Below are 19599 nucleotides of genomic sequence, written 5' to 3'. Positions count from 1 at the left end.
CTCATGGCTTGCTAGTAACAGCAATCTTGTGTTGGTGCTGAAGCGATGGAATGGATCAACAACCAAAGCACCTGAGTATTAATAATCAGGAAGGCACATAAAATATGATTTGACAAATAGAATAATGCAGAAAAGACCTGTTGCTGTAAAGGTAAAAATCCGCTATGAGAAGCTTCTAGTACTGTTGTAAGAAAGCTTTTTTTTTTTTTTTTTTGGTGTAAGACATAACATGCATTTACAGTGTGGGCACTAAATGTCATTCCTTGGGAAAGCACATTGTCTGTGGGGAAGCCACACTTTTTGTGGTGTGTGTAACCTAGGAAATCTCTGTTATTAAAACAGCAGCCCGCTTTATGAAAGCAGTGCCTACAGGAAGGGTTTTAGGATGGTGTATCCCAGAGCCCTGCTAATCCAGCCGAGGCACAAGCTGAACTTCAGATGGCAGGTTCCTCCCAGCTACCTGGGAGAGGAGGTGTACTGCTGTCTGCCAGCCGCCCACGTTGTGAAGAGAGCAACAGCAGTGTGATTTGGCCTCATTCCGGATAATCATCCTTGCCATTCTTGGAATTCCTTGTAACTCTTATTTTCTAGCCCTTATAAAATGCTGCTTCCCATATGCCTTCTATGTCTTGGAGTCTGCTGCTGATTCATAAACCCATCTTTCGTGTTTAACTCTTCATTTCGCGTGTGGTGTGGTATATTATCTGCAGTTCACTTCTGCAATACATCAAGCTCTTAGCTGCCAGAAAAGCACCTTGAATTTCTGGTTACTCCCTGTCCTGTTTTCTCCAGAGGACTTTAAATTCATCTGAAGCTTTGGAAACATTAACTGGTGGGAGCTGTTCCCAGAACAGCTGGTGGAGCTGGACGTCAAGCAGCCTGATGTGCAACGTAGGGAGCAAACCGATTACCTCAAGCACAGCGATGAAAAGAGCTGATGGAAAGTGGGCCTGGGAACGTGTCCTCTGTATACGTGGCCTGTGGGGCAGTGGGCAGTGCACTTACTGTCACCACACAGCCCCCAGCCCATCAGGACTGAGTCTTACATGAGACAAGCTTACAGTCAGAAGTGTGGGAGGGGAACAGGGGAGAAGCAAGTGGCAGAAAAGCCAGGGCATGGGAGTGAGGGTTCGACCTGCATGTGTTTAAGATCAATGTTTCTGTCGAGTGTAGTGGCCTGGAAAAGGAGCAGTGCACAACTATGTGGTAGATTTACAGCCTGTTAAGTGCCACTGTCATTTTTACAAGAGCAGGGTTTCAGAATCATGATCACTATGACCACTTCAATTGCTGTTGTGAAGGATATTGCATGCAAGTAGAGTGGCTTCCTTTTTTCAACTGAAGCCAAACCCACAACATTTCATTATCTTCTTTTCTCTCCTCTTCACCTTACTCCAACTGTGTGATCTAATGTGGCGCTATGGATGCTGGAAGTTTATGAGAGTTCACAAAATGACTGAATATGTTCATGAAACAGAAATCCATCAGGAGCTGTTGAATGTAAAGTATCACCTCTGGTTATCTGAGTTACAGATCCCTAGAGATAAAGGGAGTGTTCTGGGAAGCTACTATTACATGCATGCTTTGGTCTCATGCTCTGCCCTAGGCATCCTCTCTTGGCCTCTGAGGCAGGACACTGAGTTAGGTAGCTTTCTAGTCTGTCTGCTATGTATTTTCTTATGTTCTTATGTTCACTCGTTCTTGGGTGGCAGTTTATTGGTAGTCACATTGTTTTGGGCTCAGTGTCGGTCATCCTGGATCTGTAAGATGATGTGGTCTTCTTGCTGTGGCCTAGCTAACATGCACCTGAATTGCAGCTCTACACATTGGCAATTGCATTATTGCCAAACATGTTGCAAATTATCTCTAGAGTTGTGCTGCCGTCCGCAATACAGAAATTGAAGTGACACCAGAAGCCTGAGCAAGTGTCTGTTCTGTTGAACAAACAACTCACTTGTAAGAAGCTTATCCACTGGACCCATGGTTAATCCTTTTGCTCTAGGGGAAGAGAAGGGAGAATACAAATCAAAATTACCTCAACTGATATGTTGACAGGCTTAAAAAAAGACAGAAAAAGACTTCCATAGACTGCCTATCCTATCCCTTGTGTGGGGAGGATAGACAGATTCCCCCACAATACATTAGGAACCATTTCCTAGAGCATCTACAGATGGTAGCGTGCTGCAGGCTGTGGAATGACCTCCCATTTTATCCTGTTAGCTTCAGCACCAGTACAGGTTCAAAATATAAGGAATACCAGCTCTGTACCATACAGCAATGTGTGCTTTCAAGGGAGCTTTAGCTAACATCCACCCACAAATACATGAGTCATTACTTTGAAGGACACTCCAGTGTAGACATATCCTGAGTCACTTCCACTCAGGAGCTTATAAATATTTAGTTACCCAGTTAGTTTATAATTTAGCACAGCAACAAAGGTTCTTTAGAAAAGTCTCTAGATATACCTTTCACTAAGAAGCTTCTTGTATACTTTCATTCTTGCAAGTTCCTTTCAACTTCTACTCAACTCAGAATTTTTTGACGCATATAACTTACAAAAAACGTAGTTGAACTAAGAATGAATTTCCCCTGGTTCTGATGCTTATGTAATTAATTGCATCTATTTCAAATACCCAGCGTTGTTCATTGCAAGAATTCATTTTTATTTTAGCCATGACTGGTGAATGCTAATAAGGATATGACTCTCATAATGTAGTGTGGCATATAGCTCTTCCTAAAGATCCCTCTTAATTCAGCTGATCCAATGGACTGTCCTGGAGTCGGTGGGGATGTATCTGGCCACAAAAATGTGTGAGATGGAAAACATATCAATTCATCTTTTTGAAGAATCAGCTAAGGTTTTTGGAAAGAAAGGGCTCGTATTCTTCCATTTTTAGGCCCTGGCAGGAAGGGATAGTAACTAAGTGTTATTATTTTTATAAAATCGTAACTCTGCTGTTATAATTACAAAAGTTTGGGTTAAAAATCTTTGTTAAATAAAAATGTAATTCTTCAGTTTACATCTCTCACATTAACAGATTTGACCAGAAGCTGGTGATTGCTTTACAGACCATCTTTCAGTGCAGACTATTTACAGACTGTTGGAGGCCTGTGAATCACAGACTGAGCAACACTCCTCTCCAGCAGAACTGTTTGAGCCCTCTAACTGAAAGGTAATCAGCAAAGATGAAACCAGGTTGGCTTTATGCTTTCTTTTTTACCCTTGATTTGCAATTATTTATGTGTTTGCTATTTTGGTTGATTGAATTTTCTGTTTCAGTAATACACACACACAATTGCCACATGTATGTACTTTTAAATTTTAAAAAATCAAAATGTGTTCATTTCCTCACTGTACTGTAGGAAGACCTACTATATCATTCTCTATACAACACAGACAATAGCATGGTTTCTGCCCCTTTTCTGCAGTAAAAGAATGTATCCCTACTGAAAGGAAAATTGCTGTTTTAAGATGAACATTTGGATAGTAGATGAACTAATGTCTGCCTGGAAGAATACAGACTTAGGTAAACTTGGCTGTGGGACGAAGGAGAAGACTACTTAGAGGCCAGGTCAACAGGTTAATCTGTGTGGCCCCAATACAGGTGGTAATTGGAACAAAGCTGTCCCAAAGAAAGAAAAGGGCTTTGCAACTGCAAAGGCAGAAAGCAAAAAAAAAAAAAAAAAAAAAGAAAAGAAAAGAAAGAAAGAAAGAAAAAGGAAAGAAAAGAAAAGGAGAGGCCAGTTTTCTCTTACCATATCATGTATTCCTATTATAGTGAAAAGGTAGACATATAAAATAACTTGGTCTCTTTTGAGAGCTTGCCTGTGGCAATAATTACAGAAATGTGATGCTCCCAAGGCATGTATTTGACCAGGGCATCTGGAAAGAGAGATTATCAGCCTGCCTGGGATCAAGATAGCTCAGTCCACACATTAGCTTAGTCAAAACCAGGCAGCACACGTAGCAGTCATCAGTACTCTGATGAATACCTAGCCTCAGAGCTCACTGTATTTACCGGTGAATAATTAAGGGATTAGATGAAAGTATCAGGTCAGATGGGCTGATTCACAGGGTATCGTGCTTATTCCTTTGACCAAGTGTTTTGTAAAGAGTAGAAGCATGTTACTGCCCTGATGGAAGTTAGAGCTCATGTAATTTTCTATGGCGAGGAGTAGGAGAAAATTTTGAAGTACAGAAAAAAACTGATTCACCAAAAAAGTTTCAGGTGTTGTATTAGAAGTAGAGCTAATACTTTGTCTACAAACCAGGCCTTGCGAAAGGGTGTCAAGATAGACTTGTACTACATCTATCTGATCTGGATAGAAAGCTGTGTGAGGCTAGCAATGTCATTCACTTGGCTTGTAAAATGCATTGCACATCTATGGCAATCAAAAGTCCTTCTTATTTGACTAGTGTGTTTAGATTGTATTGCAAAGCCTGAATCAGTAGTTCCCTGTTTCTGATGCTACAAATAAGGACACTCTTGAAAGTCCAGATGTTTATTCTTATATGCACAGAATTATCCATTCTAATTAGAAATTTATTTTCTGGTACAATTTACTTTATCAGGCTCTTGCAGTGATGTCAGCTTTGATGACTGCATTTTTTAAAGGAGAAGGGGACAGCCACAAGTTGAATGGGAATGGAGGCTGGATGGAGATTGCATAATGCTCAGATGCCTTACTCTAGAAGTACATATAGAATACATATAGGCAGTGCTAATGGGAGGAGGGAAGAGAAAGGGTACAGTCCTCTCAGTAAAACTGTCCTTTCATAACACAGTTGTTGCATTCTCTAAGGAGAACAGCATGTGCTTCACGAACCCACTGGAGAGCCTAGACTATAGTGTGAAGCCAACATGGTTGTTCGTGTAGCACACATATTGGAACAGGTTAGTATGAAGATCAGTAGCAACTTCGAGCCTGACCATATCTTTTGAAGCTGTATTGCATTAATGTATAGCAAGGAACCTTTAATCAGAGAAGTCAATCAACATGAACAGTAATGCAGCCTGTTAAAAAATCCTTATGAAATTTGATAAGCAGTAAATGTACACTTGCCAAAAATGTAAAACATATTTTAAATGAATACTGTATGTTGTTGCAAAAAATAGAAAAAACACAAGTGTAAATATAGAGAAAAGAGAAGGCCCTGTTAGCACTTGACGACCCTATTAGCACAAATACTTGTGTATATTTTGTTAAGTCTTTAAACTTCCTTTCAGGGTTATTAAGAAGGTTAAAGCAGAATGTTTGGTGTCTTGTGGTGCCAGATTTACCTGGTCTTTTCCAGTTTGGCTTTTTTCTGACTGTTGCAGAAAGAAATCCATATGGTTTCATTGGTCAGTGATATTTTAGAAGTAAATAATGTACATATTCAAAAGTACCTTTTCCTTCCTTTTAAAGTTTGCTAACAGTTTTGGTACTAGTAAAATAATGTTCTCCTGATACACTGCAGATGTTGGTTGTTTTTTTTTTCTAGATAGGAAGAAAACCTTTTCTTAAGAGGTTTCAGTCTGAGGGATATCTTAAGTGCCGGGTTTAGATTGTTGTTCATTTGATCTGAGAGCTCTTCCATTATAAGATTCTGTTAAGTGCTATACTGTCACTGTTCAGTTAACACATGCTGTGTGCAAAACCAGTGGAGGAAGGTAATGAGCAATTAGGACATATGTTGCCACGTATTCACATATTCATATTCATCCTTCATTTTGTTGAACCACTGGGTGTGATTTGTCTGCTTTACTAATGCCAGATCAGCATGAAATCTGGATAGGGTTAGATGATTGCAGCTCCGCTCAGCAAAACTGTTGATGTTATTAAGAGCAGGCATAACGGTGGTGGTATCTGCTTCTATGACCTTTCCTGTAAAACTTTACTGACGTAGGAGACAGCAGTAGCAACCAGAACGCGGCCAGGTACCACAGTTCTGCCAGCTGTGTTATAATACTCGCGCTTGCTAGCTACGCCCTCTGCACCTGCAGTATGTATTAAAAGTCAAAAAAGAACGTGCTGCTACAGGGAATGAGCCTGGTCTCAAGTGTTTACTTAAAAAAATAATTCCCCCAAATATATCAAAATCTGAAAAAAAGGCTCTGTCTAGTGATTCTATGTCTTTTTTATGTTTTTATCTTTTTTTTTTTCTTTTCATTCTTACTGAAGTGCTTGTAGAAGAGGAAACATTCATTACCAGTGGTATTTCCTTCATTAGAAATAGAATAGATTATGTCCGTTTAGGTAAATCCTTTTCCTTCCTACTTTGCTCTACTGCCGCCTGCAGTCCAGGCCTTACTGGTTTTTGGCTACTCTGACACACCTTCCCCAGCACAGGAAGCCGTTAAGTCATTCTTTTTGTAGTTTTGGGAAGAAGAGCCCAGTATGTGCAAAACATCATCTGGTTTTTTTTAATCACAGAAGTAAAACCAGCCTGCAAAGTTGGATCCAAACTTTCTCTGCTTTTGGAATTGTTCGCGTCTGAGCCATTAATAAGAGTAGTCACACTCTTCAGAACCAGACAGCCGTCTTTCTTCCCTGGCATGTGGGATTTCAAGTCAAGTTCTTCTGCTGTACTCTAAGAAATTCAGTTTAGTTTCTTTATATCCTTGTTCTTAATAGGTCACCTGTACTTCAAGAGTGCTGTGTTGCACTTAGAAGGGGCATTAGATAACCTCTTGTAACTTTGCAGCGACATCTTGTGGCCTAATTGACCTAAAAATGTGTCAGAGATTCATCTTTCAGGGTGGCAGAAGTCTCACATGGCTTAAGTCAAATACTTCATACAGTGAGGAGGTAGGGTGCCTATTAAAATCAGTTCATTAATTGTGTTTAATTTGGTAAATGACATTGTCAATATGATACTCAATTTTACAAAAAAAAAGTTAGAAATTGTTTCAGATACTAACCAGAATTGGTGTTCCTGATATTTTTTTATTTTAGCAAGCACTTTTACTATATAAAAATATTTTATTTTTCCCTGTTGGTATATGAACAACCTACAGCAAGAAAAGGGAAAAATGGCAATAGTTAAATATACTATAAAACTGTAAAGCACAAAACTAAAGCATTTAGTAAATATTTTTATGCAATTTTTTCAGTTTAAGTAATCTGAGATGTTAGTTATTGAAGTAGCAGGTAAAAGCATTTTGAAAAGAATATGCTTTTTTACATTATCAGGAGTGTTTTATCCAAAATATGAAAAAGTAAACACTTTATTATTTTACCAAATTCAACATAAAACCTTCCAACCCTCCTCACTAAGTTTTTAAGCTATGAAAAAGTATAGAAAAGTTAATGAAGAGAATAGAGGTCAACACTTTTTAAAATTAATTGAGACAAAGTGAACACCAAACTAATTGCCATTCTAAGGTTAATAATGCTATTGTGCTTTTTTTAGACAGTCTTATGGAGTTATATTTAAGATTTCGAGCTTCAGGTTATAATTTTGCTTCTTCTGAACACTACTGAGTATTCAGTGAACAGTTTCTTCTATGAAAGATACCTGCAGATGATGCGTGAGACATAATCCAAACTCTTGTATTAATGGAAAGACTGCCATTAATTTCACTGCATCAGAGATGTAAAGGTCAGCACTTCACTTAGGAGGAAATGACCTTAGGGTCTGTCTGTAAGTTTGGAGTATTTTGCTGCGTAGCATATCATGCATTTACAGTGGGCTTTTCTGGATTTTATCAATTAACCCTAAAACTGTAGACCCTGATTACAGTATTGGGAGCTATACACAGAGCTGTGCTACTGCCCTAACCTGCTGCAGCTGGAGTCAGCGGCAGAGTATGCAGCGAAAGCAGAATCAGCCCTACTCCTTTTGGAGCAAAACTTTGCTGTTTCAGAAAAAAGATTTTTGCCATTCTTCTCAAGGCCACAGAGTAGGGCCAGTATAATAATAAGAATATCTTAAAGTTGCTGTTAACATTTAATCACACATTATCTGGTGCACAAATACGTGATCTGCAAGACCAAAGATAAAAAATAATTTATCTCAGGATAAAGCAAAAGAACAGGTGCCTATGGTCCAAAACATCACATTATTCCCTCCTCCCATGTGTTTAGACACTCACAATCTAAACAGCAGTGTTCCCCTTGGTTTTTACATACTTGTGGCCTCACAAACTAAACTTAGGGGAGAGACTGTAAAGTAGCAATATACAACAGATCCCGATCTATCAACCCTCTCTTTACAAAACTTTTATCAAAAATTTTTGTGTGTCCTTTGGAGTAAAGATATGTTCTTGCAGGGAGGAGAGTTGAAGACAGCACTATAGGATATTGACTTCCAAAGCCTGAATGGAAAACTAGTGTGTGACAAAGTCCCCTAAAGAGGGAACAAAGACAGTTCTCCCAGGAATCACAATAAAATGCTGGGGACTTATCGCTGGCTAAAACCTCCATTTTGTGGTTCCTGTTTGCTATGAGGCAGTTACTCATCCGTAGCAGAAGCGCTGGGAAGCGCAACTTTTGCAGAGAAAGGAAAACTTTTCAGACGACAGTTGGTGACCTCTCCCGAAATAAGGGACACTGAGAAGTACGCTGCTCAGTGAGGTGCTTTTCATGGCTTGCTCATGCTGAGGTGGAGGGTGCTGCTGCCGAGGAGGACGGGGAGGCAGGAACGGGGAGTCCAGCCAGCCGGGCTGCGAGGCTTTGAGCCTGCTGCCCACCAGGACGCTACTGTCTCTGTGGCTGATCTTCATGACAGAGTCTGCTTATGCTGCCTCCTAAACTCCATTCATCTGGGCAATCAAGCAAAGCAGTTTAAAATCCTGGCAATAAGAATGCCTCAGAATAATTAACATGGCTGTCACGTGCAATATTTTAATGTCCGGGATTTAATCGGTGCACCCCGTCTATACCCTATGTACCCTTCCCAGGCACTTAAAAAGGCTTAATTCTAAAATGGCAATGAAATGTACTCAAATTGCTGAGACTAGGGCATATTTCTCCATATACTGGAGGCAATTCTATACGTTCCCACTGAAATCTATATACATTTTGCCTTAGACCTCAACAGAAGTCAGCTAAGCACTGAGTGGAAGTTGTAATTTTTCCTTTCCCTTGTAGTTCTCAGCAGGCAGCAGCCCGCAGGAGTACACTTTAAGACAGACAGTACACTTTGAGTCTCTGGCAGATTTCAGTGATGACACTGGACTTAAATTTATGAAACATTAAATGTGTTTGTTAATGATATTGATGTTCTTTTCAATGAATTGCACTTGAAAGTAATTGCACTAATATGTATTTATTTAAAAGCATTATTTGATGCTTTTAAAATACCACACTGCACCTTGCTGCATTTGTGGCTTATTTCATTCAACCACAGTCATACAGAGGTTTTAGGCTGTAACTATCCCCTCTAACGCTTTGTAACCAGAAGGTCTACTGTATTATTAAAAACATATTATGTCCTGGACTCAACTCAGCTCTTCTGAAAACTGATCATCTGGAAGTCAGCCTGAGATCCTGCTGCGTCACATGAATTTTCTTTGCTTTCTGAAACAATTGGTTCCACCGTTTTTGAAGTTTCTGGGTCCTGAGAGCAGGGACTATCCAGTGCATCACCACTGCTATTACAGTGGAGAGGGGAGGCTATGTCGGGGGGCTGGTCTGAGGGTTTGCCTGGAGCGGGTGGCAGGGGCATGGACAGAGGAAGATTCATCATGTAGAACACATTGCCCAGACGTCGAGACACCTTTAAAGACAAAAACAGAATTACAGCAATTGCTTCTTTAGATAATGCTAAGGTCATTAAATGTGTAGCTTAACCTGACATCAAGGCTTGCTGTCATGTGGCAATGCTGGGGACACAGCCTGGAAGCCATGGGGACCCCAACCATCTCAAAAGCACAATCAGCGCTTAGCAGAAGTGCAGAAATCTTTTCCATTTCCCCTCCTCTTTCTCTAGGCCCAGGTTCTTGCCGAAGGAGCTTGGCAGTGCTCAACCCAGCGTGTCTGGGAAAGGGCTCAGTGTGCTGAGCCCTGACAGCAGGCTCCTTCTCGCCCTGTAGGTGCTGCAGCACCCGTGGGATGGAGGAGAGGTGAACTGTCAGCCAAGAGCAGAGAAGGTGTTTTTAATGACAGAGGAGAGAGAGAGAGCTAGGGGTTAAAGAAAAGGAAAAAGAACCAGGCAGACAGTAGAAACACACAGCAAGTTGGTATTATTGGATGAAATTAAGAGCAGAAAGTCTTCAACAAAGGGGGACGGCCTGTCTGTGAAGCGTGTATGACTATATTCCCAGAAAGGCTGTAGAAACCTTTATGTGGGCTATTTTAAAGGATAGGTTGAAGCAAAAGCAAATATACAACAGAGAAGTTCTTACCAGCTGGGAAGGGAAAAGAGGATTGAAACTGCGTTAATCCACCAAACAAAGCTTTCCCATTTCTAACTTCAGGCTGATCTCCAGTTCTGTTGTATCCTGACTCCACTTTAAGTATTTTGCAAACTGTAAATCATAACCTCTCCCTTAGTGTCTCCCTGCATGTTATTGTAACACTCAGAGAAGCAAAAGCAAATCATGCTGAGGTTATATTACTGTTCTATAGTAACTTCTTTCTTCTCCCCCAGTATTACCGTAATTATTTTATCAGGGAAAAAAATGTGATTTAGTTTGGAAACTACTCATTCATATCTCTGTGACTTCTCATTTCAGTGCATATAATGATCATACCTGAGAGCGGATTTTTAATGCTGGCCCAAGTTTTAATCCCATTGTGTCCAAGAGATGTTCCTCTGTTAGCAGTGGGAGGGTTTCTCCATCAATAGCGTGGTCTTTAAATATCTTATAAAAAATAAAATGAACATTGTGGTCTGCTAAAACAGACTTCACTATTCATACTTTATACTTAATCCTGAGACGTAGACAACAGAAGGAGGAAGTAATAATTTGAAAGTATTTTATCTTCAAATTCATCTCTTAACTGCAGTGTGCCATCTCTTGTTTGGGTGAATGGACATCAGCACATTTGCCTGTAGCTTATCTACTTGCTCTCAGCAAGTCCAAACTTTGTAATGCTACAATGTTATTTAATTCTTTAATTTAAGAAAAATGAGCAGCCTGCTATCAATGAAAGAATGGGTTCATCTTACTAAATCTTTCCCAGGGATATATAGAATTTGAACCTCTTGCTTATGTTACTAATGATATTTCATTTTTAAAATGGAATAATCCTCTAAAGAGCTCAGAGGTGGTAGGTAGGTTATACTTCTATCACAAGAATGCATAATTGCTTTCATCTGCATAAAAATTGTGCAGGGTGTGTGGAGTGCAAGGATTAAAATACTTTTCTTTTACCATTGCTGTGCTGCTAATCTGCTTGAGGTATGTGATGACCAATGACTCCAGACTGCAGCATTCAACTGAAAAGTATGTAACCTGAACTGTAACTTCTTTGAGCCAGGCGCAGGCTCTTCCTTTTTGCCTGCAAGTGGCTTCATATGTTGAAGCATATTTAAAACTACTGTTAGGTCTATAACAAATACGAACAAGTTCTGCCACATAAAATTTAGTAGATGTCCCTTAAATCTGGAAGGTCCTAAAGACCTGCAGTTGTAACTATGATGAATGTTTATAATCACCTGGGCATAATCTGAACAGCCTGGAAGGCTAATGATGAAGTTGTAGACATCGTCAACAGTCCATTTGCGAATGTCTTCAATGGAAGAAATGTCTTCTCCATTCAGGATCAGGCCATGTGCTCCTTTGAGGAGAAAACACAAAAATGTTTGTAGGACTTTGCTTGGCAAATCAATAGGAAAAGATTGTTAACATAAGAATTTGTACAGTTCTAGAGAAGTTCTTATATTAACAACACTGTGAAGTCACCGACAGCTAAAGCAATCCTAGACACCAGAGTCACTTGATAATGAGTTGTAACTGATTCTGGAGGGCTTTTTTTGATTGTCTTTACTGGCTTCTTTTGCTTACTCATGGTACTGTACATACTAGTCACTACAAATACCAGTCACCCTGCAGTATTTTCTCTAACAGGTACATTATCCAATGCTTTTGATTCTTTATACCTTACTGTTATTTTAACTTGACTAAAATTCCAGTAGAACAGAATTATGTTAGCCCGTAGTGCCTAGTGTCAGTTAGAAGTACAAGTAGAAAAGGGCAGAAGACAGAGGCTAGCTCACAATTTTATCCAGCAGTTTTGTTTATTTTAACTGGAATTCCTTCTGCAGACGAGAAGTGAATGTTAAGAGTACGTTATTTGTTTCTCAGTGATACAGTATGTCTTTGGTAGATGGTCCTGAACAAACATCCCAGCCTGTTGTCATTTCAGGTAACGGGAAGTTTTCCAGGGCTCATCCATTGTCATCAGTGCATTTAACGATAGCTGCAAAGCTTTAGAAAAAATGATTCTTGAACAGTGGCTGGAGAGACCTAGGAGAGACCTGGAGAGGCACACAGTTCTTGTAGAGCTTAAGTTTTGGCGGTAAGTTTGTTCCTAAGTGAATACAGATTCTAAAGGAATTCCTTGTGCTGTCTGACCTACCCAAGGGATTATGATCAGTGTATCACTTGCTGCCCTCCTGATAACACAAAGGAGATGAGAGAATGGAACATGTTGAATAGAGTTGTGGGAACCTCAGGGTGATGCTGACTTGACAAGTTAGCAGTGCCGATCATCCTGCAGTGGTATAGCACAGGGCACCAGTACAGCATCAGAACAGTTAGGAGGCTGCTTTGTGACTTGCTGTGCAATTGCATTGTCGTATAGGTCCTGCAAAATCAAGTATTGCTACCTAAAATACTGAAACCTCCATTATGCCAGCAAGCTGCACAGCTGTAAGTAGGGAAACCACTCTGTTTGCCTTCGCTGACCTGGATTTATCAAGTCATTACTATTTGCAGCACATGAACTCCATATTTAGTTGTCATGACTCTATTGTAACAGAAAATATGCTTAAAGGGAAGAAATAAGAGAGCAAATCAATAAAAATAAATAGTATCAAGATGTCATTCAAACTAATCTGGAGACTTGACAAACCTGAAGGTAGTAATGGGTTGCTGGGTACTGGGAATCCATATGGTAATGCTGAGAATGGGATTGCAGAATGGTACATGTACTTGTCATCAAATGCCGCACAAGAGTTACTAGAATCCTTCTCATTCGTGTTGTTGCAACTGCTGGTTTCAGTAGATATTTCATGGCTAGCGCAGTTTTTTCTCAAGCCTTGTTCAAACTCTTTACAATTTTTGGAAACTGCAGATGCCTCACTCTGGTTTTTGCTTTGTTCGTTCTTGTTTGGTGTCTCCACCTCTGCTTCTTTCTTGTCGTCTTTCTCATCATCCGCTGCAGCAGAAGCAGGATCTGTAGTCTTGTCTTCAGCTTGGTTCTTTGTCCCATTGGCATTGCAGTCTGCAGTTTTGTGATTTCCAGCCCTTCTCCCTGGCCGACGGCCCCTCTCCTTTTGTAAACTGCTGACTGGAGGGTATGGGCTGGTTGCCATGAGCATAGCGTTGCCATGAATTTCATCGAGGGTGGTACGATGAACATACAAGTCACTGGGAAGGTGGCCTTCAGGTAGCCTTTGCCTGCCACGGAAAGCAATGGGACTAGCTGGCATCCCGTGGTAAAGGAAAGGTGCTTCCAGGCCCAGTAACCCTTTCCGATGAGCTTTCTCCATTTCTTTTTGCTGAAAAATAGCATTCATCTCCATTTCCATCCTAAGAGACACACAGAGCACAAGCAGTCAGGGCAGCTCACTTCCCTCATCATTTCTTTTTCCAGTGGCAGATTAAAATTAAGACAATTGAACAGGTAAGAGTAGTGCTTTCCTTTTCTCTCCTCTATATTGCTGTGTGTGAGGTCACAAAAACAGTAGAGGGAATGGCAAACCTGGCTATATTTAATGTGTTTTCAAATAAACAGAGTAAACTAAAAGGGTAAAAAATATGTTTTCCTTGTGATGACTGTGGTTAACATTTCAGACAAAAATCTTATTTATACATTGGCAATCCAGGCATTATTGCAGTGATGGTGCTCCCTTCAGATTTGGAGAATTCTCTAGCGTCATAAGGGCTGAAGACTAAAGAAAATAAGAGACTTACATTGTTAATCAGAAAATTATACAGAAAACTGTAAAATGGCAGTGATACTGTAAGTGATAAAGAACTCAGATTATATTATCTGCGGAACCTGTATATATCCAGAGCAAGCTAATGTGAATGAGTCTCTTGGTCGGTTCCCCATAGTGTCTGGGAGCTGGAGCATAAAGAGATGAGACGCTGGTGGTAAATGTTCAACTGATCACCGTCCCGGAGGAGAAAGGTAATGCTCCAGGCTCTGTGCCGACTTCCTCGCCTGGCATAGGGGGAGGAGGGTTTGCCAGTGAGATAGGGAGAATGCGGGGAGCACTGTGTGCCTCCATTGTACCAACCTGTGCTGGCATCAGCTTTCTTTGGAGCCGAATGAATGATCAAACAGAAAGCTCTAGCTGCAGGGCACAGCTTCTGATGGAGCTGCTCTGCCAGGCACAGGCCGGAGAAGGGTGTGCCTGCCTTTCTGCTGTGAGGAGTTCTCAGTGTGACTTCCACGTTCTTCCCTGGAAAAGGGCTTGTAAGGGCAACTGAGTCTCTAAGTGAACTAGGATAGCTTTCCTAAGGCTGCAGCGAGGCTAACAAGTCAGAAAGACCTGCACTTCTCATTAATGTAGGATTGTCAGGAAGATAGAAAGGACCCAGTCTGGGGGTGCACCTCTAAGGGGGAAGTGTGCTGGGGGAAACAGTACTGCAGAAAGCAGTGTGAAGGGGGGGGAAGATGCCAGGACTGGCATGGTTTAAGACTAGGGGTAAGGATAATCTCATGAATTTGGCCTGAGCTCTTTTACGCTGGAGTTCTCTCAGGTTGGTGGGCAGAAGAAAGGACCTGAACAGGCAGGGCTGGCTCTGATGGGGCTGAGGGAACATATGCTGGCCCCCTTTGCTGCCATCTGCTAGCTCTCTTACTCCCTTGTTTTTCTCGGGGCTTTCACCATGTGTCAAGAGCGATATAAAATGCAGTGCTGATGCAAGTCTTGCTGCTTGGAGGAGTTCAGTAATCAAGTTCTTCTAGCTGAAGAGCTCAAGACACTCCTATCCCAGTACTCTTGGGAGACTCCTGTTCAGCATTTATCTGTTTTTTGCTCTTAATCTTACTGTGTGAGGGAGGCTGCAATTCAGTACTGTGCTGAAGCCCAGCCCAGAGATGGTTGAGGTTAGAGGTCCTCTATGGAAATGGTGTGGCTGTGAGGAAGGGCAGTAGTGATTATTTAACCAGCTGCTGATTACACTGAAATTGGTACAAATCACCAGACTCCTTATAAGTCATCCTGACACCAAGATTGTTTGGTTAAACTAGGAAACCTGCTCACCCATAGTAGGGTGGAGGCATTTCTAATCATCTGCAGGGTCCAGCTGTAGAAGTTCAAAATACTATGCGTGGTAGGATACAGCTGTAAAATCTGAATCTGTTTCTGACCTTTTGTAATTTCAGGTGTTTGGATCCAGAGTTCAGGAGCTGGGTCTAAAGTTTGTGGTTTGTTTGTTTCTTTAACTAATCTGGGGCTTTTTTCATAAATCATTTTAAGGCTAAAAGCAGAATAAGGGAGAGCAGCAAGTTCAGTGGCTTCAGACTTTCTGAGACAACAGAGGGCACTTTGCTCCTCTGGGTCGTTTGAGAACGTATCTCAATCACTTTAAGTAAGAAACTACAGGTCTGTGACTTAACCATCCCTGTCTGCCTTTGCCACCCAAATACCAGCCTGCACCTCAGAGCAAAGCTTACAATGAATTACCTGGCAATATTTTGTTTTTGAACCAATTCCTGTCTCCTGGCCACAGCTTCCATGGATTCTGGCTGGAGAAAGCTATATCCTTAAAAGGAGGGGGAAAAAAGTCTTTAAAATTCACTTGTTTCCTCTAGCAAATGCACAAACAAAAGCAATGCAGAGACATTTTGAAAATCTTTTCAAGACATGAACTATGTGTTTCTTTCGGAAGCTAGTAAAACTTCAAGCTAGATCCTACTTGTGTTCTTTGCTTTAGGGAAAATAGGTGGTAGAAACATGAAGTCCAGTGTCAGGTGTTTGCAGGATCAGATCTGTAGTTAGACACAGCTGCCATTATCCATAAAGGAAAGAGACAGCGGGGCTGTTGTATTTGGTGACTTCTGCCTTTCAAGTACATACAGCTGCTCAGAAAATAATAACCAATGGTTAAGAAAAGCAAAGCAAACCCACTCCTTTAAGACTGTTTTTAGCCTAGCTGCTGTGTAATTTTGAATGGCATTTTCTCTTGAGGGAATCGCTTGTTGGATATCCATCTGTGGTAAATCAAAAGCAGAAACCCACACTAGGGGAAAAAAGATAAAGCCAGAAATTCCTGATTCTGGATGTGGCATCCGGAATCTATACCCTCATCTTGAAGGACGAGCATCAAGATACTGCCTTTTTGTGTAAATTGATATATAAATTAGTACATGATTACATATAGATAAATTTGCATAATTGACAGGTATGCCATGGTTCTTTTGCCTTGCCATGGTATCCAGCTTTTCCCTTAGAACTATACTCTGTAATCTGAGCCTTTATTAAAATGACTTGTAGTTGTCCTTCAAGAGTGGGGTCTGATACTATGATTAAAGAATATGGTTGGTGAAATAATCTCTTAAAACAGTTAATGGTAATACCATCATATGAAAAAGAATTAAATGTAGCAAAAAGAATGTTGTTGTTTGGACTCGTATGTTTAGCTACAGCCTTCTGTTTAGGTGGAGAAATAGTTGGAAAATACAAAACGAAAGGGAGAAAACACATGCATGAAAATAACTTGGAAATGAGTGTGTTTAATGAAAGCTAAAATGAATGTCTTTAAACTTAAAACTGGCACAGGTTAGAATCTCTGGTAGGTAGACTGTGTCCTTTTAGTCAGACTATTTTACAGAAGAAAATACAATAGAATATATCTATTGACAGTCCTGATAAGCTGATAAAAAAATAGCAGGAGCCATTTCTCAGTAGCATGCTATCACATCAGAGCAAGCAGGATACGGACAGTGCTTCGTTACCTGGGCCTGGGTAGACACGGTTGGACAGTAGGTTTGGCATGTTTGCATGCTGCGGCACCGTGGGTCCAAGGTGGGAAGCTATGTGGATCTGTCTGGGGTCGGCTGATGCTATCATTTCAGTTGAAGGTAACAGATCTCTAAATAGAAAAAAATACATTCAGACATGCAAAATACATCGTTTAGTTATTAATAATATAAAATCTTTATATACTACTTGAGCAGTCATTCTTTAACTGCAATACTGTAATAGAGAAGTGGTGGAAAATACCTGTCTACCAGCCGAGGCTCAAACTGCGAGGGAATTGCCTGCATTCGCTGCTGCCCTGTGCCCATTAGCTGAGGGTTTACAGCCATCAGCTGATTTCTCATTAGCATCTCTTGCCGCTGCCGCAGTTCTGACACAAAGCAGATACAGTTCTGTTGTGAATGTAGTAAATTAGAAAGTGATTCTGTCCACAGTACAACTTTACCAGAAAAATAGGGTGTTTTTTCTTCCTCAAATGCCAGAATTTTTGTGCTTATGAGTTAGCAAATCATACTCTTTTTATAGCAATAACTAAAAAAGAAGGCATTTTCACCTGCCACCATAACTACGTTGTTTAAATAATGTAGATTTATACAATCAAACTGCAGCAAAAATAAACAGGATGTGCACAGTCAAGTGAGTGAAAGGACAATTTACAGTCAGTGATGATTCATATATCACTATTGAACAGAAAAGAATAGTCATGAATGTTAAGTTCTTAGCTTGAGTTTTTGTTTCTAACAGAGTTTTATTTTTAAAAAATCTTATTAGCTGGGACCTACACTGTTATGAGCCAGCAAGTCTAGGAAAAAGAACCTGTAGTCGTGAGTGAGAACCTTGTAACGTCCAACTATGGCTTTTGCTGCAGTTTCTGTATGGCCTTGGCTGCTCTTCCAGATGCTTGCCATCTCTTGATCAAATTCTGAATGCCAAGAATTCCCCAGGTTAACTTTCAGTTAGGCCTTAACAGAAATGGGTTTCTGCAGTTATTCCTAATGCAAATTTGAGGTGCCTTTTTTAAGACATTAAGCCTGTTGCAGGTTGTTTCTCACATATTATATAGATGTTGGCAATCCTGTGAACAAATGTGCAGTTAGATTTCTTCCTGCTTACCTCCTGCTGCCATGCCACTCGCTAATCGGTATAAGTGCTTTTCTTCTAGTGTTCCTTGCTCCCCCAGCATAGCCATTTTTCTCATGTGATCCCGTGGAGTCATGCTGTAAGGAGACAGCAACAACTTTTCCACTGTAAAGAATGGAATCAGCAGGCCCAAAGAAAAGAATAAGACATTGAACAGTATAAGAAACGGACTGGGTTATATAGGTTATTTCTCAGATAAGCAGGTAGCCCTTGTGCCAACTGCAGCTGCAGCCTTCAGGGCTTGTGGGCAGTACTGGTTATTATATAGAAACTTTCAGTTCTTAGGACAAAGCAAGAGTTTCAGTTTTATGTCGAGCTGCTCTGTGCCTTCAGGTCTCACTGTGCAGGGGAAGTCAGGACACTGTTGTGAAATATCAGCTGTTCAGAAGGACTTAATTAAACCAAAGTCTTTTGCCTGCAGCTGGCAGTGTATCACAGCAGCCCTGAGCACACTGACATGAACTCGTACTCAGGAATACAAGTATCTCTGACTGATTTGATTTGGGAGTTGTAGTAGTTTGGAGCCCTCTCTACTGTATACTAGATTAAACATATGGAAATAAATGGCAGAAATAAGCTGTTCCAAATGAAATCAGCTCCTTAGGACTGCTACATAAAGTGAAAAAATTGTAAGAACATGCTTTGTAGTGATAAAAACAATTAGGCTCACTTTAGTTATCCACATATGCACAGGTAAATAAAGCCAGATGACCAGCAGGAATCTAGGCTAAAAGCTAATATACTACAGATGTATAGCTGAATTACTGTGCTGCTGTTGAGGTGGATTGCATCAAGATTTCCAAGTCTGTCCAAAAAAGCAGGTGGCTAGATTGAAAACAAGTCTGGTACCAGGGAAATGAGTAACCACAGTATGCCCTGCCCAGGATTTTGGGGAATGATCTACAGCAGGATTATTTGTGCAGATAGGTCATGAAGGAAATTAGAGCTGTAACCCACAGCCTGGATGTTAAAAAGCTGTCCTGTGGGGAACACCTTAAGCTGAGGGGTTTCCGGAGGGAGCAGGCTTGCTCTGAAGACAGCAAGGGCACCTGTGCATTCATTTCAAACTGGATTTGCACAGGAAGGCATTAATTTTTAAAAGTAAGTTGAAGTTAAGGAGTTGGATTTCTTTCCCCATTAGCTTTGATGAACAGGATCCCTTCTCTCTTCTGAAAGATGAAAGACATAGCGCTCACGTGTACACACCCTGTAGATAGAGAGTTGCTGGCTGAACTCGCTGAGTTGCCTTTGGTGTCCATATAGATAACAGTGAGAGGTTCCTTGGAAATACAATGAGAAAACCACAGAGTCTAACAAAACCAAAGAGAGCTCAAGTGAATCGTGCCTTTATAAGCCTTTCCATGAAAGCC

At 40.7% G+C, this 19599-nt stretch overlaps 2 protein-coding genes across 4 annotated transcripts in view; one reads left to right on the top strand and one right to left on the bottom strand.

Annotated features, from left to right (window-relative positions):
• The window catches only part of LRRC31 (leucine rich repeat containing 31), a 49174-nt gene that overhangs the window by 1072 nt on the left and 28503 nt on the right, over positions 1–19599 (top strand). For all 3 annotated transcript variants that reach the window (XM_026105741.2, XM_026105740.2, XM_064516598.1), the window contains exon 2: positions 3039–3173. The gene's annotated coding sequence lies outside the window, so the exon portion shown is untranslated. The remainder of the gene's footprint in view (positions 1–3038; positions 3174–19599) is intronic.
• On the bottom strand, positions 9091–18451 carry SAMD7 (sterile alpha motif domain containing 7). Its single transcript, XM_026105745.2, has 8 exons — positions 18203–18451; positions 17333–17459; positions 17065–17201; positions 15794–15872; positions 13006–13685; positions 11588–11709; positions 10680–10790; positions 9091–9703 (listed from the first exon to the last, which is right to left on the bottom strand). The coding sequence occupies exons 1-8, from the start codon at positions 18303–18305 to the stop codon at positions 9431–9433; spliced, it is 1632 nt and encodes a 543-aa protein (XP_025961530.2). The 5' UTR covers positions 18306–18451; the 3' UTR covers positions 9091–9430.

The sequence above is a fragment of the Dromaius novaehollandiae genome, chromosome 9 (assembly GCF_036370855.1).
Source record: "Dromaius novaehollandiae isolate bDroNov1 chromosome 9, bDroNov1.hap1, whole genome shotgun sequence".
Lineage (NCBI taxonomy): Eukaryota > Metazoa > Chordata > Aves > Casuariiformes > Dromaiidae > Dromaius > Dromaius novaehollandiae.
Note: the sequence above shows the minus strand (reverse complement) of the source record. Positions and strands in the feature narration are given on the sequence as shown.

Coding starts and splice junctions, on each gene's coding strand:
- SAMD7 (XM_026105745.2), bottom strand. CDS start 18,305: ATGACTCCACGGGATCACATGAGAAAAATGGCTATGCTGGGGGAGCAA. Junction 15,873..17,064: donor CCGTGTCTACCCAGGCCCAG/GTAACGAAGCAC, acceptor CCTCCTTTTAAG/GATATAGCTTTCTCCAGCCA. Junction 9,704..10,679: donor CATTAAAAATCCGCTCTCAG/GTATGATCATTA, acceptor TTGTCTTTAAAG/GTGTCTCGACGTCTGGGCAA.